The sequence below is a fragment of the Triturus cristatus genome, chromosome 1_2 (genome assembly GCF_964204655.1).
Source record: "Triturus cristatus chromosome 1_2, aTriCri1.1, whole genome shotgun sequence".
NCBI classification, from domain to species: domain Eukaryota; kingdom Metazoa; phylum Chordata; class Amphibia; order Caudata; family Salamandridae; genus Triturus; species Triturus cristatus.
In genome coordinates this window covers 958,220,511-958,248,162 of record NC_140580.1, presented here as the reverse complement: position 1 = coordinate 958,248,162, position 27,652 = coordinate 958,220,511, and the positions used below count along the sequence as shown (strand labels likewise).

At 44.0% G+C, this 27,652-nt stretch overlaps 1 protein-coding gene across 1 annotated transcript in view; it reads right to left on the bottom strand.

Annotated features, from left to right (window-relative positions):
- NDOR1 (NADPH dependent diflavin oxidoreductase 1) overlaps window positions 1–27,652 on the bottom strand; it is a 202,298-nt gene that overhangs the window by 113,351 nt on the left and 61,295 nt on the right. Inside the window, exons 4-6 of the mRNA XM_085610082.1 lie at window positions 13,785–13,882; window positions 7,079–7,177; window positions 2,367–2,468 (exon numbers count right to left, since the gene is read on the bottom strand). Coding sequence (XP_085466208.1) covers window positions 2,367–2,468; window positions 7,079–7,177; window positions 13,785–13,882 — 299 coding nt within the window. The remainder of the gene's footprint in view (window positions 1–2,366; window positions 2,469–7,078; window positions 7,178–13,784; window positions 13,883–27,652) is intronic.

The window sequence follows — 27,652 nt, the reverse complement described above, 5'->3', positions numbered from 1 at the left end:
GCTCGCGACAACCACCTGGTGACAGCAGCGTGTGTGGGTGTTCCTCTATCACTCCTCTCCCTATTACAACGTGCATAAACCTGAGTGCACACACTAAATCCTATTTTGTTGTGTTTTGATTCCATGCCCCCTGACCACATCCTGCTGGGACGGAGAGGAGGTCCTGTGCTGAACCCTTCCTCTGACTCTAAGACAGGATGGAAACCAAGCCGATTTATACTTTTTTTTCCTCAAAGAGACTTTAAATAAACCCCTTTTTGCACTGCATCTACTCTCTGGTTTCCATTGCCCATTCACAGAGGAGTAATCTCTCTAGACGGTGCCCCTGGAATGATGGAGCTTGTAAGACTGCAGACTGTTTCCTCTATTTTTACAATGCCTCACTCTCCGTTTAAATATTGTTTTTTTCTTTCATGGTGTGTCAATCCTAAGGTCATCCAAAAAGGAACATAACACATCAGTTTTATCCTGAACTCCCGTTGGAATAAGAAAGAGCATTCAAATAATATGACATAAGTCATTTCATTTACGAAAGCTCAAATTTAATAATTTAAAAGTTAACTTTTTGAGAATTCTAAATGTGTTACATCCCCCCAGCACCGTTTCAGTGGTAAAAGTAGCTTTCCCACAGCTCCCGTTCAGCCCCAAGGACAGCTAGGACAACACTGCACCCGACTCCAAGGGCCAGGTAAAATTAAACTAACTGTCGTGGCCTGGTCCTGGGACCGGCATCACCTTTATCCTGTAACGGTACAATGAAACTCGAACTGCAAGTGACCAATTGTCACTGATGGTTTATCCCATTGACCACAATGTTAAATTTGCACTTTTTTTTTTGCACTGCTTTTATATTGCTTCAAAAATATATAACTCTGGTTATTTGTGTGATAATCCGTTCATTCTGGTGTCTAAAGTAAGATAATATGAAATGGTGTCGGATTTTTCTTGAGTTGTGTCAATTACTTATCGACCATGTTGGTACTCTGAAATGCTTAACACAATGTTCATCTAATAAAGCCTGACTGCTCTTTGCCACACTACTAGGACAGAGCTAAGGTTTATTAGTGTGAATCTAAGGACCATCTTTAGGATTTGTAACAGTAGTGCATGGTGAAACATAACCAGCATCACCACATAATAATCCACTTTCGTACAAATAGCATACAAAAAGCCGTCCTCGTCCGCAATTTCTCGCCTACGCCATAGGCGCTGGAAGTGGGGAAGTAAGAAGTGCAGAAGCACACCCATAATAACCATGCTAGAGTTCAGAAGTGAATGAGCAATAAACAGGCCTTTGCATTTTTTTTTCTTGTCACATTTGCTGTGCATTTACAGACAGAAGTCAAATATTAGGCTTTCTCTTCCAAGGACGCAAGTGTCTTTCTCTGACTACAAAGCAAGAGAATTTATGTGACAATCTTATTGGGTACTGGTGGGGTGGAAAGGAAAGGCTGTGGGAATTTATTTTTTTCTCGCACACAACAAAATTTAAATACCAGTGAATGAACTTTACAAATATTTCAGAATATAACAGAATTAGGAAAGCCCAAATTAAGGCAAATTTTTTGAAAATCTGAAGTGTGGTGGAAACAAATATTTTAGAATGATCAAAACAAATAAATACACTAGGCGATGCCGATTTACACACATTGTTGCTTGTGCACTGTAAAGTTTTATGTCTGTGAAAACATAATGGTAATTTCGAATGAAAATGTGCTGTCTGTAATGGTAGTAACTACCACACGGTGCATACTCCACTAGACTGGACTCTGTTATACGCCACTCTACTCCTTTCTATGCCACTCTACTCTATTCCACTCTATGACCATCTACTCTATGCCACTCCACTACTACACCACTCCACTCAACTACACACTACTCTACAACACTCTTTTCCACTCTACGAAACTCTTCACCATTCTACTGTCACTCCACTCTGCGCCACTCTATGCTACTCCCCTCTACACCACTCCACACCACATTACTCTACTCTAAACCACACCACACTTTTCGCCACTCCACTATATGATACTCTACCTTTTTTTGTATGAGGAATATTGTAAACTCTTCCTGTATCTCTAGGTGTCTTTGCTCAAATTGTGACTTTGAAAAACATTATTATTAGCTAGTGTGTACAAAGGTCTATTTTATATTAATTTACAAGTCCTAGTTTCCATTTTTAAATATACAACCTCTAGTGTACTTTGGAAAAAACACTGAAATAATTCTCAATTTCAAACATATAAAATATATCTTTGTGCTTTTCACTCTAATTATGAAGCCAGGTCCATTGTGCTTGTTGAAATAGATATAATATACTATTTGAAGAAAGTAGCCGGAAAGACATAGGTATAGTACACACTTACGTGATGTCATTGGGTATGATGGTTAGTCCAGGGGAGAGAGGATAAAGAGAGAGGGCCTTCTGCCACAGGTCCTGAAGCCAGGGGTCTATGATTGCATCTGGTCTGTAGAAGACAACAACAGACATGAATAAGGACATTAAGTGTCTCAATATGGACAAACCCCAACATTAATTTTCTTTAAAACATTTAGAAGACAACCAACTTGTTAACAAAATAAGAACCATATTCCAGATCTAAAAAACTTTGAAAGACCAAGACTGTGTTGGTCATTTTCTACACTTTTTAAGCTGGATTGAGTGAATGAGGTATCTATCAGAGTCTCCAAGGACATTCCTGTATCCTGTCCTGTGCAAGAACACCCTATAAGAACTCCCCAAGGCAACGTGGTGACCAGCTTTGCGAGCATCACTGTGTAGTATTCGTGCTTCTACATGTGTCTATGGAATAGGGTGAGCCTGGCAGGGCATCTCTCACATGAGTGTGGTGCTATGCTAGGTGCCTTCTAGGTAAAAGCGCAACCTTGCTTAGTAGCACCTACAGATGGATAGTCACCTTATTCCTTTCGTTGATCTCCTCTTCCATGCATGTCCCTTCCTTTGTCCTCTCTTTGACATCCCCATAGAGAACCCAGCAAACTAGTTGAGGCACCTTCTTTCAGATTTGGTTACAGGCTTTCCATGATATTATCCTGTTGAATTCTGAAATTTCATTTGTGAGGCCTGGAGGAATTTTGGGGCCTGGATCCCGAAAATTAGCCAGGTCTAAGGTTGTCTAGTAAGATTCTCTGGCTGGTCTATTTTCCTAATTCAGGTGAAGAAGTTTGAGGCGGACTGGGGAGGCTTCTCCTCCAAATTATCTCCATTAAACAGGAGAGCCATAGGGGGGCATGACATGAGGAGTGATGTTAGAGGCTTCAGATCCTAGTTTTAGTTTTAGTCAACTCCTTGCGACCAGCAGGATTATGGATTGGGAGTTAGAAGTCATTTTGGTGCACTGAGGTGCTATTGGCTCTGGTACGATGTGTGTGTTCCATATTAGTTAGACACAATTCAGTGCACCAAATAATAACATATACTTTGGAGGGAAGGAATCACCTGTGAAATATGAATTCATCTTTCACAGGTGATTCCTTCCCTCCATGGGGAGTCTGTCCTTGAATGGGGAGTCTGTCCTTGAATCCCTTGTTTGCACGCATGACAGGAAGGATCCATCAGGATGCTTCCCTTCATGTATGGAAGCCTATCAGCGAATGATCCAAGGGCCACTCCCAGCACAAACACTTACCAAGCTCCAATCTTTCTGAATATACTGCTTCAACAACAGTACATACCACATACCACATCTGCATCTAGGCTGCTAAACTAGAAATTGCAGATATGTGCATAAGAAAATTTTTTATCACTGATTTTCTTTGTGGAAAATGTAGCACTGTTAGAGAAAATTATGTCCACAGTGATTCCGGTACTTATTGCTCTGCCTTCTTTTCAAATATTGGAAAAGGTCTGACCAGGCAGATATTTGAAAAGGTCTGACCAGGCAGAACCCGAAAAATATTTCCCCCACTTTCACTTGCTTTGTGCAAAACCTTCTTGTGCAAAACCAGCTGTTCCAGTCCAGTATAAAAGTTCTGTTTCTGTGGGCCGTATGATACTGGGAGAGAGACAGTGTATGCTAGACCAGACTTCAACCAAAAAAGCTGCATATAAATTTCCGGCCAAAAGTTGCATCTTTACAGAACGATGCTTCCACCAACAAATGGTTACGAAAGGCATGCAGGGCCCTTTAAATCTATGTAATGATAGCATGCCTTTGGAAAGCCACTGGCGCTGCCCAGCTCCTGTGCAATGAACGTGAAGTCTTGAACAAAATTACAAACATATTGTGTAGCAGATTTAGATTTGCAAGAAACTAGCCATCAGAGAATTGTAGCCTTTGCTGCTTGTTGCCTGGTTTAGGACCTCCAAGGGTAATTAAAAGATAACCAACGTAAAAGTAGCTCTTTTTTCCTGGTAGAATTTAATAACCATAGAAACATATTGGTTCTCTATAATTGCCTCAGCAGAGGAAAAAAATAGGTCTTAGTTGAAAAATGGGAAAAATGATTTTGTTGTTTAGAAGACATTCTGTAAAACGTTTGTAATAAAGATGGGACGGTTCTTAGAACCACATTATACTTATGGAATATAAAATACGTTTTCTGCAGAGGGAGATTGTGGCCCACCAACCCTTTAAACCGAAGTCACGTCAACCAAGATGGCTGATTTTCATGTCACAGGTTAAAATGGTTTATGTATGAAAAAGGCAAGGACAGTATTCAGGTCCTATTATTGATCAACATTCTTGATTAGATGGTGCAAACGGAGATGACAATCGAATTGATTCCTGTGTGCCTTATTTTTCAAATAAAAACATTTCTATGTATATTAAGCAATAGCTGGGATATTTTGTGAAGAGGAATTTGCTTGGATTACTAGTTGCACCAAATGTCTCATTAAGGTTGACACCAAGATGAGGAAGGAATGTAGACAAATTAAGTTCTACTTAGAAGGCCCCTTGCACAGCCAAAGCAATGTGCTCGTATACCTAATTTTAGTAGGATTTTGCAAAGAAGCTCTCAAGTTCAGCAATGGTACCATGGTGTGGAAGTCTGCCGATTTAGGAGATCTTGAACCTAGGGTTCTTCTACAAAGCTGTTGTTGAGAACAAAATCTATCTTGGTAAATGGGACTGTGAAAACAATCTCCACCTTGCTGCCATTCTTTAACATCTCTAGAAACCTATAATTCAGAGGAGTTGAGGGAAATGAAGAGCCTCTCATAGGGACACTCTCCAACTCTCATGAGGCAAACAGGTCTTTCTGAGGAAATTGCAGGTTGCTGAAGCTGGATTGAATGAATGACTGATTTGTTTGCCTTAAGTATGGATCATGTGATAACTTTTTTTATAGCATATGCCTGGATATACTTTTTCCAATTTACATAGATGACAGGTGGAAGTTTTATCGTACCAGTACGATGGCTGAATCAAACCAATTCCCGCCCTGCTCCTTCAACGAAAGAACGACAATAAATTACTTCAGATTCTTTTATTCCAGATGTTATATAACATGTTTTAAATAGAGGGGAATGTCTTTGCAGGATCACAATGGATGTTCAGATTATGGCAGCGCTCCCTACAACCATACTGAGAGACATTTACTATTGTAATCTAAGAAATTAGTGACTGAAAGAATTGACCTTTGAGTAAGTTGAATTTCTTCCATTTCCAGACAACAGAGTATAGAATCTCTTCTGATACATCTATCTTCTTTGTCTGTAGCACCAGATGTGTTTCAATGATGAGTAAAAGTTTGCTGTAAGTAACTTATTTTGAGAAAGCCCGCTGGAACTGTATGAATGCAAAATGCTATAGAGCTTAGAATACTCTAAACTCATAGTGGTGAACTCTCAGGTCTTGAGCTGAAGTGGGCAATTGTTTGTTTTAGTAACTCTAATCTTTCAGAAGAATGACAGGCCATCTGGAGAAAGGTAGCCAGCATAGTAACTATAAACAGGAGTCGCAAATAGTTCTGAAAATCCTAAATGTTTAGGAAAAAGCCCAAGTTGTGAAAAGTGCTGCACTTGAACAGTAGGCCTTTGCTGTCTTCTCCAAGGACTGTACTTTCAAGAATATTAGCCTGGTAAGATAGATGGGTACAGGTACAGTGTAGATCGGAAGGCATTTGACAGTACCTTTCTGAATACCTTTGGATCTGAGTTTAGACCGAATAGGCGATATCTACAACAGAGATCCCTGCCAGTGCTTAAGAAACCTAGGTAAACTAGTAAGGACCTCAGATTTCAAAATAAATTCTGACTCATCTGAGGTTCTTAAAATGAGCTTCAGCAGGGCAGCAGTTTCAAAGTTAAAAAGTCAAGTGCTAATCATGTGGGTGCAACAATCCATGAAGTATTGAGGTACATAGAAACTCACTGAATGCCATACGTAATACAAACTGGCCTAAATTGAGGATAGAAACTGTAAAGCAAGTAGCTAAATGGAAAAACAATATGTTTCCTGGCTAGACATAATTAATGTAGTTAAAATGAATATTCTGAATGCTTGCTGTATCTTTTCCAAGCTATCCAATTTGCTATCTCTGGACAGGAAAGTGAACCATTATAGAATAAAACAGCGAATCACCTTGGGAATGGAGATGCTGTTAAGCATGGCTCAAGGGGGGTTATCATGCCCAAATATAATGCATTGTTATTGAGCATCTCATCAATGACTATAAAGACAACTGATCAGTAGGCATATCAAAATAAATCCATATGGATGGGCAGGTCGAGAGCTGTGAGATCCCAGACATGTTGGGCATCATAAACTGTACAGAAGCAATGTAACTAGGGCTTTGTTAGACACCTGTGTTGGTTTTTCATTCTTATGAACTCATTATTAGTAGAGCGATTTTTGACTTTAGTGACATGACTTGCTTGGCGGAGCAGAATTTTTTTTATGCTGACAAACTAAAAAAATAGTTTTAAAATAAATCAAGCCAAGCTTTACTGACCTTAAAAAAGGTAAAAAAAAGTCTCATGTATAAGAATCTGAAGGCTGCTTCTCAAAATGAGTTGCTAGGAATGTAGTCTGCTTCGATAACAAAGGAAGGAGCTGCATCCTCTTTTCACATTCTGCTGGACTCATAAAGACACGCGTGGCTATATACTTACCCCAAATCATGCTGATCGTCTCCTAGTGCCGCAGGCAGGACAGGAGTGGCTCCTAGCTGTAGCAATCGCTTATGTAACTTTTTTGCAATGAAATTGAATCTGGTCAAAAAGGGGTATACAAAAAAATGAAATTCAGTTACACTTTAAAGAACTCAAGATCTCAGACACAGCATTGTAAAATGAAGATATTAAATGTCGATTTGTTTTCTATACTCAGTGCACCATTTCCCATCATTGAAAAAGATAGCTGTACATAATCAGGCTGCAACTATTTTAAACTTACAGCACCCATATTGGATCCTTTTGACCCAGCCGCAGTCAGACATTGCCCTTACTGCTGTGCTCATTCCTGCCTTTGCACTGATAAGTACCACTACTTCCTACCATGTGGCAATTACTTACACAAACTAAATCACATGGGGTGATTTTACGTGCAGAATGGGTGCAAATACTGTTCATGTATTATTATTCATTATTTTACATCTGATGTTAATGGGACACAATTATTTGCAACATGTGTGCGTAACATGGCTGCTTCTGTGCCTACAAATTACAGTTCTGTATAAATTACCTCCTTAGTGAAATATTATATTACTGTACTTGCGGCTGAGAAAAGGATATGCTTAAAGATAGTGGAAAATAGGAGTCTTCATTTATAGAAAATAAAATGACAACACTGGCCGCAATGGGAACATGACACACCTAAGTAGAGAGCAGGTCCTAATGTGGCTTAAAAAAGAAAAGCGCACAAACAGAAATGCAGCGAATGAAACAACTTAGCCCACCTTCCTCAAGGAAGATGATTTTGGAAACACTACCTCAAATGGTGCATTTTGAAGCACAATGTAGCTTAAATTTGTTAAAAAGGATAATGACTTCAGAGCCATAGCCCTTCCCCTTGAAATATCCATGTATTCCTAAATTACCATAATTATTTGGTTAGCGTCTAGAGGAAAGGTAGTGACACATGTAACTTCTATAAGTGACTTCTTTGGTTTGGGTAGCAGTAACTTCTCCCTCGGGTAATACCATGCTCTTTTTATGGATCATTGATAAATCTGCAAGGGAAACCTCTTGCCTATAATTTTTGGGTGAAAAACAAATCAGTTTTGAGCTCTGTCGAATCCTTAAAAATGTACAACTTTTTTCTGAAGTAGAGCTCCGCAGCCTAACCATCACGCTCCTTCGCATACACTCCAAAGTAGTCCCAGAGCGTCCATGAAAATGACCACAACCATGAATGTGCAGGGTCGGCTTAGGCTACGAAGAAGTCCAATCGCATGCAGAGTTCAGCGATGGACTGCCTGAATGTTGTCTTCTTCGCATACCCTCGTGTGGTGTAACATCATTATAGGAAGATAAATACTCTAGTATATGTGAAAATCAGTCGAATACTTTGGAGACAGACAGGAGCTGATAGTCTCCCAAAACACACTGGACTGTGCCAGGGAGAGTAGTTTGACACAGAACCTGCCCTCAACATCCCAAGGGCCTGGGTCCCAGCAGGGATAACTAGTGAAAGTAGTAGCTGTCCCTGGCTCTGTGGCCAGGCACTGCCACCACCAGAACGTGTTTATGGCAAGAAGAAAACATGAAGTACTCAGAGTCGCCCATCAGTTATGTTGGAGTTAGAGTGGGGGCAGTCGAATTGACATATGTTATATGGTTTATGTTGGAGTAAGGGAGGAGGTGAAAGAAACTGGAAATGTTTCATTGGCAAATCGAGCACTGGCCATCTTCTACATCTTGTCAGTTGTATATTGCACAACACCATTACTTTTGTGTATGCATTTAAATACTGCCTTCGACACTTCTAAGGTCCTTTCTCTGGTGTTCCATGTAAGTACATGCAAATAATATTAGTGCTGTGCCTTTTATGCAACTGGTTGTCAAGGGGGGCTGGAGATAGCCACCAGATCGGTGAAGGGAAGCTAGAGTCATCTGTGCCAAGGAAGAGTCACTGAGCATGCAGACAACAGCACAGATACGGTCATTGAAAAAGAATGGACGGACAGTCCTCTGCTGAATGTAAGTACAGAAGGGACATACCTAAAGCAGCACATGTCGAGCATCCCCCCTGTTGTGTTGCAAAGTGCATTTAAGTGTGTAGGCATGTTGCTGTTGACAGGCGTTGACAGGAAAATACCTGCCTCCAACAAATGTATGTGCAAATGTGCCCACATATGCAGAAGCCATGACCTCTGCCAACGGTGTTGTATTGTCATTTCTAGGATGTTGGCCTTCCAGAGTATGTATGAATCCTGTACACTGGCTGGAAAAAAAGCACATATGTGTAAGATTAAAGTTTTATAACATACCACCTAGATTGTTAAAGGATCTTGCACTCAAGGGTTTCTGAACACACGTTGCCTTGCAGTACCAGCCACAAGTGTGTAATTCCTGCGTTCTGACCAGAATCCTTGAAGGTAGGAGTTTTGCTCTATAAAACGTCTTTTTGATGTATTCTTCACTGGTAAATTATACCAAAAACTTTAAAAATAAAGGGAAAATCCCGGTACAAATATAATAAAAACATTGTCCTAAGGAATGTAAAATCGGAAAATTTAGAGCAGGACTGTCAACCCTAGGCCTGATCCTCACCATATGATTAGAATAATCATACAATTAAACTTAAGAGAACTCGTAAAATGGTGGTTATTTTGAAAATCAGGCATGGACTTAAAGAGCAGTGGTGGGAACATGCTCGGTTACCAAAATAAGCCTGGGGGAAAATAAAAAATAAAAGTAGATTAAGTCAAAGAAAAACACTGTAGTCTATGTACCATCTCTCTTACATGAACAGGAAACAGTCTGAGGTGTGCTTTTAATGTTGTCAAACAAGTGACACCCCTTCAATCAAAGAGCTAAAGCAAGCTTTTCATGTAAATTGTTTATTGCAAAGAGTATTATATGTATTGTAAGTTGGCATGGCAACTAGAAAACTGCATTGACACGTCATGCTGAACTTCTGTTCCAAATGCCACCTTCTCCATCAATTCTCAAAATAAAAATTTCTCTGCTTCAAGACAGCATATGACCATTAATTAACCATCGGTGTTTACATGCAATAACCCAACATTACAAATACTAGAATACTAGAATTTTTTTTTTACGTGTGGATTTGGAAGAGTAGCCAAGGAGTAGGATGGTGTTCTTTGCAGCCGTTTTACAGGGTTTACAAGATTTGTCTGAAATAGTGTGTGGAGTGCCAGTGCTAGGCAGGGCAGAACATTATCTAATGTGACTATGTCTGGCCCACAGTTTCTGCGGATCCCGGTGCAAGAGTAAGCTACGTAGTGGGTGGGTAAACCCGTTTCCAAACTGTGGTAAAAAAATGAAATTAGCCAAGAACAATTTTCCAAATTGAAGCAGTGGTCTTACTCAAGTAACTGGAGTGTACAAGTTGACAGCGCCAGTTAAAAAGGGCGTCAAGGAATCTGGTAGTCACTGCCATTTTGAATATAGTTCAGATTAAGACCAATGTAGGTCCAATTAGTCACAGGTTAGTCACAGGGTTTTGGAAAGAGAGGCAAGGTGATAGCATGGGTTAGCACTAACTATCGCAATGCCCGGGTGAGCAGATCTTCAGAGGCCCATATCATGAAACTGGACACCAGCGGTCAATATATTCTGGTTCAACTCAATGGTTCAACTAGGTTGTAATGTTTTATGGTCTGGTTGAAAACAACAACTCAAAAATTGGGTATCTCAGAACCGTAATAGCCATTGAGATGGTTCAAAGGGCTCTACCAACAGAGACACAGACCACAGTCAACAGAGCACAAACTTACAATGTTGAGTCGCAACCTCCATGTCCCTCTGGGCCATGGATGAAAATCAGTATGGGTCCCACAAGTGTATCTGAACAGTGCTGGATGGTGTAGACTCACCATTATAATCCCTCTTGAAACTGTCTGAAGTTGGGTGATCCTTAGTTCCTTGTTTGTGATTTTAAACAACTGCCTACAAGCTTTTTGAGTCTCCTGGGTAGCACCTTCCACAAGCCAACCTACATGCCCAGTTACAGTCAGCTGTGCCTTCCACATTTCCGCTTAGTCAGAGGCTTCCTCTGTAACAGGCTTTTCTCCTGTGTGGGTCTGCATGCTTTCAGACTGCATAACACTTCCACCAGCGAGGTCTTGTGCACAGCAAATATACTCTCTATATTAGTGCACAGAGCCTCTTCTAAGCCAGACACTGCACAGGTTCTCTTACAATGAAGGACCTTGTATTTTCTCTAGGAACACTGACTGAAAATCAGAGTGAGCCAATGTCCATGCTTATTTTAAATTGGGCAAGATAGATTATTAAACACACTGTGTGTGGGTCAAAAGGTGTGAAAGAATTAATTCAACAACAGTTTAAGAAGGTGCTGTATTGATTTTATATAGTCTATTATTAGAATAGTTTCTCAAATTTTAACAGTACAGATATGGTCCTGGTATTCACATAGGTGGGGTTACATGTACTCTAGAGGGTTTGATGGTCTATTTATTTTCCCAGCATAAAGAGTAGAAAGTATGTATAGAGATTAATTAACACAGACTAGCATAACACTTATTGTTTGCATAGATGTTTGGTGGATGGTAAAAGAAAAAGAATGAGTGGGCGGTGAGACATTAACATTTCTGTCCAGAAAATAAAGAGCATGTGCTTATTGGGGTATACAAAGAACCACAGTTGTATTTGTGAGATAACACTTGGCATGGTGAGGGTGGGCCCCTAAGATCATATGGCATGGCTGATCACATAAAGCTTGCTCCTGTGTCACTACTCAGTGTCCCATCAGAGAACATGCTATGGCTGGTTGCATTATACAGAGCCCTATGAGTTGCACCCCTTGGGGGACCACTCACACTAAATAGCATGGATGTTTGTATATTGCCCATTCCCATAGATGGCTTCTTGCCACTTCACTGGGTCTTCCTAAGAATATTTACTATAGATGACTGCATAATCGCTGCTCCTTGGCCACCCTTTGATATACACTGCTATGGGATGTTGTCTGATACTCATGGGTGGACTACTCAGTGCAAGCACCATAGCTGGCTACATAATGTATGTTCTTATGGCTCACTGCCAAAGCTGGGTGGACCTCAGACTAAATAGCATGGCCGACAGTTTAATGGTTGTTCATCTGTTGCTCTATAGTGAACAATCAGACTATACACTACAGCCAGATATATAAATCCATCCCTGTGGGATGTCCACTGTGACATCCGGATGGACTCCTCAGAGCATATGCTGTAATGGTTGCATGATGCCCATGCCTATACGTCAATCCTCTCTTGCTCCGGTGTGGACTCTGGAGAATACATTGTAGATGGTGCACGACCCTCAACCATTAGCATGCTTTCACCCTGGGCACTTCCTTTGTCTATATCCAATGTCTTTTAACCTGTATGATAAAGATACATCAAAACTGCTAGCTATCCACACTGGTTGCATCATTATTGGACTTGTTTTCTCACACTTGTATCCTACATACTTCCATAGTCACAGCAACATTCAAGGTGCAACACAGTTGGAGTAGTTTCTGCCATACAAGTACAACACCAAAACACTTCCCACATAGACTACGCTGCACCTCCACACTTAATTGTCCACCCATAATGAGCATGCTAATGCTTAAGAGACCAACCTTACTCCTTCAAGCTTCAAAATCATACTTAGGCCCAGGGACAAAACACAGAGAGGACAACACTGTTCTAGACACACAACAGCAACGTTATACATATAGGCCACGACAGACACAGGGTCAAGACTGATTTGCATATGGCTGGGTCTGAACTGGGGTGGCGAAGTGAGCTAAAGATCAATGATGGATTCAAACCAGATCGGTAACTGGGGGTGAGTGTATGAAAAGTTTCAGCGCTCTGTCAATCATCTCCTTGTGTTTGCCTTCTTCTCCCTAAGCTGGCAGGGTATGCCCAGACGTGGGTCCCTTGCTCACTTTGCCACTGGATTCAAGCCTGCCTAGCTAATGAGGGATGTTACCCCAAAACCAGTACCAGGATTCTTGTTTCCTGTCCAGGGAAGCCCTGCCTTGGCAGTTAGGGCTGGTCTGTTCCCATGAGGCACATGGTTAAGACTGATTTGCATTTGGCTGGGTCTGAACTGGGGTGGCGAAGTGAGCTAAAGAACGATGATGGATTCAACCCAGATCTGTGACTGGCGGGTGAATTCTGAAAAGTTTCAGCGCTCCGTCCATCATCTCCTTGTGTTTGCACATTATTTCATTCAGAGCACTACCACAGGGTAGTGTGCTATCTAGCTACACATTTTCTTCAGCGCGTCACTACAGGTATGAAGCACTATATAATGCAATGCAACTAAGGACAAGGCAATTTACTCCAGAGATTATCATGTGATGTAGAAAAAAGGGTATTAACATGACATCCTCAAAAAAAGTTAATGGAAACCTTTAATGGCTTACTATCCTAAATGAGGTTGAAATAGTATGTGTTCTAAGAACCAGCCCTGGATTGCAGGGGTATTGAATATTGGAAATCTAATGAAAATCATAAATGTGAGAAACAGTTTTCCATTCCACTTCACTGCTCAAAGATTTCCCTTTTTGCTATGGTACTGAGAGTAGAGATAAAATAGTATATTATGAGATGTTACACAAAAACATTTAATCTGAATATCAAATGTAAATCATAATAAAATTAGACAACATGAGGAGCAGAATAAATATTCTTACTTGGGATATGACGAATCTCCAAGACCCAAAACAGCATATTCCAACTGACAAAGAGCATTTTTGGGCAAGTTTCTGCGAAAAATGAATCTCCAGAAATTCTAAAACCAAATTCATATTCACAGCATCATTAAGTGACAAATTCACGTAAAAATCTTTTATTTTCCTTCTACAAAAATAGTTTGGCATTATTGGTACCCTTTTTAGTGAGACTGTGGTATTAAATATATTTCATCATTCAACAGTTAATCAGAGCCTGAGTGACTTAAAAAGCCCCCACAAGCATAGGTTAATTTTTAAAGATGGAAATGTACTGTATATTCTATACCATTCCAAACACAGAAACATTTGACTAATAATTCCTTTGGAACTACTGTTTAATTTTTTAAGAAATTTAACAGTGATCTAATTAGGGGCAGAAAGAAGGGAGAAAAAAAGACTTAAGCAGATTTATAAGATGAAATCTATTGTTCTTGCTTAGTTCCCTTTCAACATGTGATCTTCTTTAGAGCAACATGTGCTTTAGAAAAGGCTTACAATAAGCAAACAGGCAGAGGTGAGCATTGACAAGACAACCTACACAGTTCACACCTTAATTCTTACACAAAATATATTATTCAATCAACAGCTACCTGTAACACACATTTCAGTGACAGCTAAGTTGAGTGTGTTCATTAGTTTGACTTGCTTACTGCAGAATGAGTCAACCACCTGGGAGGTGCAAAAACTATAAAGAGTTGCCTCGTCACATTATGGGCACCTATCACATCCAGACAATTTCTAGATAAAGCCCCTGAGTAGCAGTGTAATACACAGGCTGCAACCCAGCTCTGATGGTTTTGTAATGAACAGTAGGAAATAAAACACTTTGAAAAAAAGTGAAAAGGGAAGCAGAATGGATCAGAAAAACAACATTACCTATATCGTTTGTCAGGGGCAAGAATTTCACTTACTTGTATTGAAGATATTATGTCAATAAACTCAGTATACCATGCCAAGTATTCTAGTACAAATTTCTATATAGGTGTCAGGAATTAATTTGGGGCTGTTTGGCAGCTCTCTGATACTCTTAAACTCGCATTGAAGATGCTGGCAAGTAGCAGCAGTATCATGAAGAGGAAAACCATCACAGTGGCAACTTTTTGAAAGAACAGTTGGCTTTGCAATTTTGCACGTCAAACTACAAATCCAAGCTCCCTGCTCCGGGATGGGGAGTGGGGCGTTCAGACAGGTTAAAAATTCATGGCATTGAGCTGGCTACACAACAGGCTTCAATCAGGCTGCGTGGTTTGTGAGCAAATGGGCGCAGATCATCATTTTTGACTGCCAACTGAGCCACTGCACAGAGAGGCCTTCTAATTTTTCTTATGTTCCCAAATCCTCACTCAAATGGTTGTTGAACCCAGTTTAATTCCTCTTTGATTCTGCTTCCTGTCCTGGACCCCAAGTGCATGGCAGTTTAAATACAAATATTTTCCTCTGAAGGACTCACTTCTTGAAGTAATGTATGTGACTCCCAACCGTTTGACTCCTGAGGACCCCCATTAAGTCAAGTCACTTCTGGAAGCTGAGGACCCTTAAGCAATTTGTACTATTTAAATTTCCCAACATTAAAACAGTAATTAGCAAAAAATACACAAATAAGTGCACACCAAATACTCGAATTACTAAAGATTTTATTATTTTATATCGAAAACATTTGCCAAAATCAAAACAATCTAATGGGAAGGCTGATGCTGCATCTCGGCGACTAAGTTTTCAATGTTTGGTTTTATTTCGCAGTATGAGGCTCCTGCTCCTACCTGGGCCGGGCAGGGAACACAAAGCAGTCCTGGCAAATGTTGTCAGACCAGTCCCCATACGGTGCACACCAAGTGTAGTGACTGAGCCTGACTACTACAAAGCGGTCTTTGGGGAGGGCTCTCCCCCCCAAGAAAATGTGGGACACAATTTGTCATTATATATTAAGTTGTATTAGCTTTTAAAGCATAGTAATTATTGGACTTACTGTGCACCAGGATATGACAATCTTTGTTGTGGTTCTTCAATGATTCCCTCACTATCGACCTCTGACAGTGCCTATCATCTCTACATAGTATCTGAGAGAAGTTGGCCTGGTATATGCTGGTCACTAGTTAAAGTAGCCACCTTGCACCAGTACAATTCGACTCTTATGGTAGATAGGTTTAAGACAACCTTTTTAAGAAAGCTATCCTAGTGGTAGCTGTGGAGAGCAGCCTTCAGGCTAAATCTTTAGAGGAATGTAAAGCAGCTTGTTTTACCTTATAATCTCTTGAATTACTAAATGAAAGAACACCACACAGGTTTTTTTTATAAAACATATATGTATTTATTACTAGACACACTCTACTAATCTCTTTATGAGATTAGAAGTCAAGGACATATGCACAAATCAACATTTCACAAGTTAAGCACAAATATGGCTGGGGCTCTAGGAGCGTACCAGGCCATATACTAAAAAAGAGACTTAGGAATATCGACTTGCGAGGGGACAAGGCCTAGGGCCTTCAGAAGCGCTGGGGCCTCACTAATCCACCCAAGGCAGGTAAGTAAAGGACCCACGGGAGACGCATGCAGTGTGAGAACACAGCCGCGGATCCCAATTGACTTCAATGGAGCAAGTCACGGTTGGAATTTTAAAGTTTTAGGATACTTCGGGAGAGTCTACAAACAAGTCACTTACAGGGTAAGTAGTTCTAGAGCCAACACACACAGGAGCACCATAGTGCTGGAGTTACCTCACCCAGGGAAGCCGGGTGCATAGGTGTCTTTTGGTGTCTGGTCGCGGCGTCGTTTTCAATTGGAGCCAAAGAAGACTTGCTGCTTGTGAAGACAGAAGAAGTGTTCGGTGGAATCCAAGGCTGGATTCAGAAGAAAGAAGACCTGAAAGCAGAAGGGACAGTGATCAAAGTCACTAGGCAACGACCCGGAGCAAAGAAGTTGGATGCCCACAGTCGTCGGGTGATTTCAGGTGATCACAGGTGTCTTGACTCTTCAGCCACGAGGTCAAGGAGGCGTCGACGACGACCAGGAGCTGGATTCGGTGTGTCCCACAAAGTCTGCAGCTTACTGCGGTGTCGGCGACCAGATTGGAGCCAACAAGCCTTGGCAACAGCACGTCTCGTGGAAAGTGTAAAAAGTCAGCGGTGCAGACCAGCAAGGTCTGAGGGACTCACCCAGCGAGGGTAAGTCAGGGCAGGCCTGGAGCAACCAGTGAAGCCCTTTGGTTCTGTAGAAAAGTCTTCTGGGGACCCACAAGCCAACCGGCAAGGGATCGCGAAGACGCCTCGGGAGGATTCACTCACCAGGAGCCCACGGTCACTCGGGACGAGGTAGGCCTCTGATCTTCGGAGGAAATTCTGCTGGAGGCTTGGACCACACGTGGTCCAATGCACAAGTTCGTAGAATGTCGTGAAGGGGTTGCACTCGAAAATAGTGCCCGGTACCCAGGTATTGCAGTTTCTCGTCACTCAAGGGGTGCACTTGCCTCAGCGTCGCGGGGGACTCACGATGGCCTTGGAGAAGTCAGGAAATCCACTTCCGGGGCTGCAGGGACTTCGGACTCCGGCGGGAAAGTTTGCGACTGTTGATTCAAAGTTTTGGTGCCTGCCAAGCAGGGGAGTCACTCCTTGACTCCAAGGGAGATTCTTCAGTCTTCCAGAGGTAGTGGAACGTCGAAGGCCCAGAATTCTTCTTCAGAGCGTCGTCAAGGGATATCTAGTGTGCAATGGCAAGGGTTCCCTAACTTATACTAGAAGGAAGGGAGGGACTAGCTCAATGACCACTCCTATGGGAGGGTCAGGGGAGTGGGTGGCTACACCCACATCCCTTTGTCCAGTTTCGCGCCAGAGCAGGGGTTGGTATCCCCTGAACCGGTTTGAGCTGGCATATGCACAGAGGAGCCTACTGCTCCCCCAGTGCAGGACTTCAAAGCACACTAAGAGTGCACCCACCCAGCCCCAATACACTAAACCCTGTCTGGGAGGTAACCACACCTCCCTGTGACAGGATGCCTATTGTTGGGCCTCCTCCACTGCGAGTCAGCAGCAGCAGTCAGTCAGCAGCAGGAGGGCAGCCCAGTGTCTGTGACTGGTGCCATCCATTTTGTGATGCCAGTGCTCTTCAGGATTCTACCGGATTCTACCGTGTTTCCACAGTGGGTACATGTCTATCCCTCTAGAAGGGTGGAATCATACTCCCACACCAGTAACTGGTGTGGGGGTATGATTCCAAAGCGTTTGACACCAAACACAACATGTTTTGATGCAGCCATCCCAAAGTTAGCATTTACCGCTAGGTTATAATGCACTTAAGAGTATATGGTTTAACCGCATCCACAAACAGCTACAGAGAATGGACTCTGAGAGCTGCAGAGGGGCCCTGCTCAGGCAGAGGCACCCCCTCACATGGAAACCAAGCACCCTGCCCTCAGGATTGATAGGGCCTGCCTTAGGGGTGACTGATAGGTTTAAATGTGTGTGCAGGGTGAGATATAGTGAACCTATATCTCAGTGAGGAGTGCTAACACTACCTCACCCAGCCTGCAGTAGCAGGCCTGTGGTGTCAGATTTAGTCTGCTTCCCAGGGGTGGCATAATACATGCTTCAGCCCCTGGTAGGCCTGTGAAGTACCTATGCCCTTGGTATCTAAGGTACCATATACTAGGGGCTCATAAGGTGCCACAGTATCCAATCACTAGTGCATCTAATATGCACTCCAAGTTGTTTAGGGAGAACAGAGAGGCAGTGGCCCTGATTAGCAGGGTCCCAGCCAGACTATAGCCAGAAACCAGTCTAAACATCAGAAAAAAAGTGGGGGCAACATAAATGCAGATCCTACTCTCCTACACAACCCCCCCCCCCCAAACGCAGGGACACTAAACTAACCTTGACCAGTTGACTCTTCGTGTTCTAAGTGGAAATACCTTGAGAGTCCATCTACATTGGCGTGTTGGGTCCCAGGTCTATGTTCCACTGTATAGTCCATCCCCATGTAGGGAAATGGACCACCTTAAAAGTTTTGGGTTTTCACCTTTCATCTGTTTGAGCCGTAAGAGGGGCTTGTGGTCAGTCTGAACTATGAAGTGAGTGCCAAACAAGTATGGCCTCAGCTTCTTCAGGGCCCACACCACAGCAAAGGCCTCCCTCTCTATAGCTGACCAACGTTTCTCTCTAGGGGTCAGCCTTCTGCTTATAAAAGCTACTGGCTGGTCTTGACCTTCATCATTCAGTTGAGACAGTACTGCTCCCACACCCAGCTCAGAAGCATCTGTTTGGACAATGAACTTTTTGGTGTAGTCTGGACTCTGTAAGATGGGGACAGTGCACATGGCCTGCTTTAGGTCTTCAAATGCCTTCTGACAGCTAGCTGTCCACTGAACCTTTTTTGGCATTTTCTTTGAGGTAAGATCATTTAAGGGGGTTACTATAGATCCATATCCCTTAACAAACCTCCTATAGTACTCAGTCAGGCCTAAAAGGCTCTCACCTGTGTCTGGGTGGTTGGAGCAACCCATTCCATGATGGTTTGGATTTTGCTCTGTAAAGGCTGAACCTGGCCTCCACCTACAAGGTGGCCCAGGTACACAACCTGACTCCGCCCTATCTGGCACTTAGTGGCCTTGATAGTTGAGGCCTGCTTTCTGCAGGGCCTCCAAAACATTTCTGAGGTGGACCAGGTGATCCTGCCAGGAGGAACTAAAGAAAGCAATATCATCAAGATAAGCTGAGCAATAAGTTTCCATTGCTGCCATAACTTTGTTCACCAACCTCTGAAAAGTGGCAGGTGCATTTTTCAATCCAAAGGGCATCACTACAAAGTGGTAGTGCCCACCAGGGGTTGAGAATGCTGTTTTGGCTTTTGCATCATCAGCTAACCTGAACTGCCAGTAGCCAGCTGTTAGGTCAAATGTACTAAGATACTTGGCTGAGGCCAAAGTATCAATCAGTTCATCTGCCCTGGGAATTGGATAGGCATCAGTCCTGGTGACGGCACTGAGGCCTCTGTAGTCTACACAACACCTAATTTCTTTCTTACCACCCTGGGTATGAGGTTTGGGTACTAGGACTACTGGACTAGCCCAAGGGCTATCTGAAGGCTCAATCACACCTAACTCCAACATGTTCTGGAATTTAGTCCTGATACAGTCCCTGACATGGTCAGGTTGCCTGTAGATTTTACTCTTGACAGGCAGACTGTCTCCAGTGTCCACCTCATGGGTGCACCAGGAAGTCTGACTAGGGGTCAGGCTAAACATATGTCTATACTGCTGCAGAACTTGTCTGCATTCAGTTTGCTGATGGTCAGTGAGGCTGCTTGCCAAAGCAACACCATCTACTGACCCATCATACGGGTTCTTTGAGAGCAGGTCAGGGAGAGGGTCACTCTCCTCCTCCTGTTCCTCATCAGTTGCCATGAGCAAGCCCATGTCAGCCCTGTCAACATATGGTTTCAATCTGTTGACATGGAGCACCCCAAGGGGGCTCCTGGGAGTTCCAAGATTCACCAGATAGGTGACTTCTCTCTTTTGCTCAACAATTGTATGGGGGCCACTCCACTTGTCTTGGAGAGCTGCTGGGGCCACAGGCTCCAACACCCACACTTTCTGTCCTGGCTGGTACACAGTCAGCACAGCCTTTTGGTCATGCCAAGTTTTTTGTAGTTCTTGGCTGGCCTCCAGGTTTTTAGTTGCCCTCTTCATGTATTCGGCCATCCTGGAGCGGAGACCAAGTACATAGTCCATCACATCCCGTTTGGGAGGTTTGAGAGGTAACTCCCAGCCCTCCTTCACCAAACATAATGGACCTCTTACAGGATGCCCAAATAGAAGTTCAAATGGGCTGTAACCAACCCCCTTCTGTGGAACCTCTCTGTATGCAAACAGAAGGCAGAGAAGTAAAAGGTCCCATTTTCGCCTAAGCTTTTCTGGGAGGCCTTTAATCATTCCCTTTAGGGTTTTGTTGAAGCGTTCAACTAACCCATTGCATTGTGGGTGATAGGGAGTAGTGAATTTATAAGTTACACCACACTCCTTCCACATTGTTTTTAGATATCCTGACATGAAGTTGGTACCTATGTCAGATATGACCTTCTTTGGGAGACCCACTCTGGAGAAAACTCCAATGAGGGCTCTTGCCACCACAGAGGCTGAGGTGGTCCTCGGGGAATTGCCTCTGGGTACCTGGTGGCATGATCCACTAACACCAGGATAAATCTGTGCCCAGATTCAGTTGGAGGGTCAAGGGGACCAACAATGTCAATCCCTACCCTTTCAAAGGGTACCCCCACCACAGGTAGTGGTATCAGGGGGGCCTTTGTTGTGCCACCTGACTTGCCACTGGCTTGGCAAGTGACACAGGAGGGACAAAACTCCTTGGTGTCCTCTGACATATGTGGCCAATGAAAATGTGGAACAAGCCTGTCCCAGGTCTTGTTTTGGCCCAAGTGACCTGCTAAAGGGATATCATGTGCTAGGGTCAAGAGGAACCCCCTAAACTTTTGAGGTATTACCAACCTCCTGGTGGCTCCAGGGGTTGGATCTCTAGCCTCAGAATATAGGAGTCCCTCATCCCAATAAACTTTATGGGACCCACTAGCACTCCCAGCAGCCGCCTACTGTCTGAGGGGTTCAAGAGAGGGGCAGCACTGTTGCTCCTTACTCAGATCTTCCCTAGAATGTCCCTCTGCCCCCAAGCACTCAACCTGATCAGGCTCAAGTCCCTCTAGGGCAGTTCCTTCTTCAGGATCTGCTTCTCCTCACTCAAGAGGAGAATCTGTGATCTGAGACAGAGGGGAAGGCACTGCCTTAACCCTACTGCTCCTCTTCTTGGGTAGCACCTGGTCCATAGTTTCAGGATCCAGAGCTGGTTCAGTTTGATGCATTTTGGCCTGTGACCTGGTCACAGCAAATACCTCTGCAGGGATGCCCAACATCTCAGCATGAGTCCATAACTCTACTTCAGACCAGGCTGAAGTCTCTAGATCATTGCCCAATAGACATTCGACAGGGAGGTCTGCACTGACTACTACTTTCTTGAGGCCAGTTACCCCTCCCCAAGAGAAATTCACAACTGCCACACTATGGTTAGTCCTGACATTGCTTGCATTGGTAACCTGGTACATTTCACCCAGGATGATCAGCCCAGGGTCCACAAGATCCTCTGCCACCATGGTGACACTAGCACCTGTGTCCCTGAATGCCAAAGCCTGTTTGCCATTTATTACAGGCTGCTGTTTGTATTTGCCCAGATTACTGGGGCTCACTGGGAAGGACATATCAATGTCTCCATCACAAATCAGCAATGCCTGAGTGGGTACTCTGACTAGGCCAGAGTCCTCTTCAGAACCCAGGGTCAACCCTACTACACCCTTATTCTGATTACCACCTCCACCAGTAGCTGTACTAGGGGGAACAGTTGCCTTAGGGGCAGGAGTGGTGGTGGTTCGGTCTTTGGACTTGGTACAATCAGACGTCCAGTGCCCTTTCTGTTTACAGAATTTGCACCAGGGCTTCTTTTGGCCTTTCCCTTTGTTAGACTGTGAAGCCCCACCAGATGCAGATTTTTGGGGCCCTTGTGAAGACTTCTGGTCATTTGACTTATCCCCACCTTTCTCAGAGCCCTTAGAATCCTGCTTCTTAGTGTCACCCCCTTGGTTCTGGGTTTTCTGCCTCACCCTGGTTCTGACCTAGTTGTCTGCCTTCTTTCCCAATTCTTGGGGAGAGGTCAGATCAGAGTCCACCAGGTATTGATGCAACAACTGGTTCTGGCAATTATTAAGAATCTGTTCTCTCATTATAAGATTATACAATCCCTTAAAATAAGTAACTCTACTACCAACCAGCCAACCCTCCAGAGCCTTGGTTGCACAATCTACAAAGTCAGTCCAGTACTGAGTCTGTGCTTTCTGGGTGTCTCTGAACTTCAACCTGTACTGTTCAGTGGTTAAGTCAAACCCATCTATCAATGCACTCTTCAGGACTTCATAATCATCAGCATCCTCTTCTCTAACAGTGAGGAGCTTGCCTCTGCCTTTATCTGAAAAGGAGAGCCACAAGATTGCTGCCCACTGCTTTTGGGGGACCTGTTGTACTCTACAGGCCCTTTCCATAGCAGTTATCCATTTATGGATATCATCCCCACTCTGGTAGGGAGGAACAACCTTGGATAGGTTCCTGTGGTCTGGAATATATTCTCTTACTCTAGGGACACTGTTGCTGCCACCAGGGGGTTCTGACCCCTCTCTTCTAGAAGCTCTCTGGAGATCAAATGCTTCTCTGTCTAATGCCAACTTCTTGGCCTTGAGGGCAAATCTTGCTTCCTCATACTGCAGCAGTTTGTACATTCTGTCAGAGGAGGTCTCCCTTGTAGGAAGGCAGGAGTTCCTCTGCTGGACAGATTCCCTGCCACAGTGATAGGAGTGGTCAGATTCCCTAGAAAGGGACCTAGACCTCTCCTCCACTCTGTCAGTTTTCTTAGGGAGAATTCCTCTGTCCTTTTCAGACCCTTGTGGGTCTGGCCCTTCAACCACAGAGTCCAGGTCATCTTGATTTTCATCATCTGACCCAGACACTGTAATTGACCCACCCCCTGATTCAGACCCCTTAGCTCCTAGAGCTAATTTAAGATCATCTGCTGTCAGCAGATCTATCAGGTGAAGTGTGGAGGGACTCTGTCCTATCCTCAGGTGCCTTGCAGCACACATGGCTTTCAAGTCAAAGAAAATCATGTCCTTATACTGAGGCTGGGTGGACCCACTGGTTCCAACCCTTAAGGACATTCTAGTGTTGCACTACCTACACTATTTTGTGGCCTACTGATCTTAGCTTGAGCTGTAGAAAGGGTGTGCTATCCCTTGACACACAGCTCTAAGTTCAGTAGAACTTATTGATACTAAGCTTGACTTCATATGTACCTTGAGTACCTATAGTGGTTTTCAGTTAGTAATTCAAATAGAGATTTTCTGGTAAAACAATGGCAATCTGGAATCCCACACGCTGCCCACCAATGTGAGAAATTGGCCTGGTATATGCTGGTCACTAGTTAAAGTGGCCACCTTTCACCAGTACAATTCAACTCTTATGGTAGATGGGTTTAAGACAACCTTTTTAAGAAAGCTATCATAGTGGTAGCTGTGGAGAGCAGCCTTCAGGCTAAGTCTTTAGAGTAATGTAAAGCAGCTTGTTTTACCTTATAATCTCCTGAATTACTAAATGAAAGGACACCACACAGGTATATATATAAAATATATATGTATTTGTTACTAGACACACTCTACTAATCTCTTTATGACATTAGAAGTCAAGGACATATGCACAAATCAACATTTCACAACAAGTTAAGCACAAATATGGCTGGGGCCCTAGGGGCGTACCAGACCATATACTAAAAAAGAGACTTAGGAATATCGACATGCGAGGGGACAAGGCCTAGGGCCTTCAGAAGCGCTGGGGCCTCACTAATCCACCCAAGGCAGGTAAGTAAAGGACCCACGGGAGACGCATGCAGTGTGAGAACACAGCCGCGGATCCCAATTGACTTCAATGGAGCAAGTCACGGTTGGAATTTTAAAGTTTTAGGATAATTCGGGAGAGTCTACAAGCAAGTGTCTTACAGGGTAAGTAGTTCTAGAGCCAACACACACAGGAGCACCGTAGTGCTGGAGTTACCTCACCCAGGGAAGCCGGGTGCATAGGTGTCTTTTGGTGTCGGGTTGCGGCGTCGTTTTCAATGGGAGCCAAAGAAGACTTGCTGCTTGTGAAGACAGAAGAAGTGTCCGGTGGAATCCGAGGCTGGATTCATAAGAAAGAAGACCAGAAAGCAGAAGGGACGGTGTTCAAAGTCACTTGGTAGTGACCCGGGGCAAGGAAGCTGGATGCCCACAGTCGTCGGGTGATTTCAGGTGATCACAGATGTCTTGACTCTTCAGCCATGAGGTCCAGGAGGTGTCGACGACGACCAGGAGCTGGATTCGGCGTGTCCCACGAAGTCTGCAGCTTACTGCGGTGTCGGCGACCAGATTGGAGCCAACAAGCCTTGGCAACAGCAAGTCTCGTGGAAAGTGTAAAAAGTCAGCGGTGCAGACCAGCAAGGTCTGAGGGACTCACCCAGCGAGGGTAAGTCAGGGCAGGCCTGGAGCAACCAGGGAAGCCCTTTGGTTCTGTAGAAAAGTCTTCTGGGGACCCACAAGCCAACCGGCAAGGGATCGCGAAGACGCCTCGGGAGAATTCACTCATCAGGAGCCCACGGTCACTCGGGACGAGGTAGGCCTCTGATCTTCGGAGGAAATTCTGCTGGAGGCTTGGACCACACGTGGTCCAATGCACAAGTTCGTAGAGCATCGTGAAGGGGTTGCACTCGAAAATAGTGCCCGGTACCCAGGTCTTGCAGTTCCTCGTCACTCGTGGGGTCCACTTGCCTCAGCGTCGCTGGGGACTCACGATGGCCTTGGAGAAGTCAGGAAATCCACTTCCGGGGCTGCAAGGACTTCGGACTCCGGCGGGAGCGAGAAAGTTTGCGACCGTTGATTCAAAGTTTTGCTGCCTGCCAAGCAGGGGAGTCACTCCGTGACTCCAAGGGAGATTCTTCAGTCTTCCAGAGGTAGTGGAACGTCGAAGGTCCAGGATTCTTCTTCAGAGCGTCGTCCAGGGATATCTAGTTTGGAATGGCAAGGGTTCCCTAACTTATACTAGAAGGAACGGAGGGACTAGCTCTATGACCACTCCTATGGGAGGGTCAGGGGAGTGGGTGGCTACACCCACTTCCCTTTGTCCAGTTTCGCGCCAGAGCAGGGGCTGGTAGCCCCTGAACCGGTTTGAGCTGGCATATGCACAGAGGAGCCTACTGCTCCCCCAGTGCAGGACTTCAAAGCACTCTAGGAGTGCACCCACCGAGCCCCAATACACTAAACCCTGTCTGGGAGGTGACCACACCTCCCTGTGACAGGATGCCTATTGTTGGGCCTCCTCCACTGCGAGTTTCAGTCAGCAGCAGGAGGGCAGCCCAGTGTCTGTGACTGGTACCATCCATTTTGTGATGCCAGTGCTCTTCAGGATTCTACCGTGTTTCCACAGTGGGTACATGTCTATCCCTCTAGAAGGGTGGGATCATACTCCCACACCAGTTACTGGTGTGGGGGTATGATTCCAAAGCGTTTGACACCAAACACGACATGTTTTGATGCAGCCATCCCAAAGTTAGCATTTACCGCTAGGTTATAATGCACTTAAGAGTATATGGTTTAACCGCACCCACAAACAGCTACAGAGAATGGACTCTGAGAGCTGCAGAGGGGCCCTGCTCAGGCAGAGGCACCCCCTCACATGGAAACCAAGCACCCTGCCCTCAGGATTGATAGGGCCTGCCTTAGGGGTGACTGATAGGTTTAAATGTGTGTGCAGGGTGAGATATAGTGAACCTATATCTCAGTGAGGAGTACTAACACTACCTCACCCAGGCTGCAGTAGCAGGCCTGTGGTGTCAGATTTAGTCTGCTTCCCAGGGGTGGCATAATACATGCTTCAGCCCCTGGTAGGCCTGTGAAGTACCTATGCCCTTGGTACCCAAGATACCATATACTAGGGGCTCATAAGGGACCACAGTATCCAATCACTAGTGCATCTAATATGCACTTCAAGTTGTTTAGAGAGAACAGATAGGCTGGGGCCCTGATTAGCAGGGTCGCAGCCAGACTATAGCCAGAAACCAGTGTAAACATCAGAAAAAAAAGTGGGGGCAACATAAGTGCAGATCCTACTCTCCTACAGTATCACATATATTTCATTTTCATTCATAGAGAATGAATCATACGTGTGTAAAATCAGTGTACAGAAAATATTACATAGGGCAAAGGGGACTACAAGGTGTAGGATTCACATGTCATTCATACCAGTGGACATTTTTTAAGTGTTTGGTGTGGAGAAGCATAAACTCAGGATTCAGAACATAACACAGTGTTTCACGTTGACTGTAATAATAAGAAAGTATTTCTACCCAAACAAACCTTTTTTAGCAGCATCAGGATAACGAAAGACTGGGAAAAAAGCATGACTCACTGATTTGTACCAGGCAGTTTGCATGTAGCTCCTTGATGGCAGTTAATAGCTCACTGTGCCAGATTACGATTGTAACTTATGAACTGCACAGTAACAGAAGAATCTCTGTGACAAAAGCAGTAACCCACTGAGCTATGAACAAAAAATACAGTTTTTTAAATGCATGGTACACGTTCTTTTCACCATGCATATTAACCATCTGCACTATCTTAGATGAGTCAAAGCTACCACTGGACAAAACTGCCATCTCTCTCCAGCAGGTACATTAATCACTAGAGTTATCTTGACACTTTAATTGTTGCCGGAAAACTGCTGATTAATCAAGGAACTTTGCAGTGCTTTTAAAAGTGCTACCTGCGGACCCCCTGGGAATGTGTCACGGACCCCTGGGGCTCCGGGAAACACAGTTTGGGAACCAGGAGGTTTCTTACGGACATCTAGAACAAGCATTGAAAATGCAATAGGTCTCGCCTTTGATTAAGTGAAAGCCATTTGCTTTGCTAATGGTATTATATAGCAAAGCAAATGGCTTTAACTTAATGAAAAGCGAGATCTATTGCATTTTTAATGCTTGTTTAATTTTGGGTAGCGTCGCTGCTTTCCAAAAGAGCGTCGGTGCAGTTTCTCCAAACAGCATCACCAGGCAGCACTGCCATGTCTACAGACGTGGACTACTTCTGCTGACGTTAACAGGCTCTCTGAAAGGAGCAACAGTGTTGCAACGTGTCCCAAACCGATTAAGAGATATCCAGAGAGTGAAAATCTAGTGCCTTACTTACTTGGTTTGGAGCATGCAGAA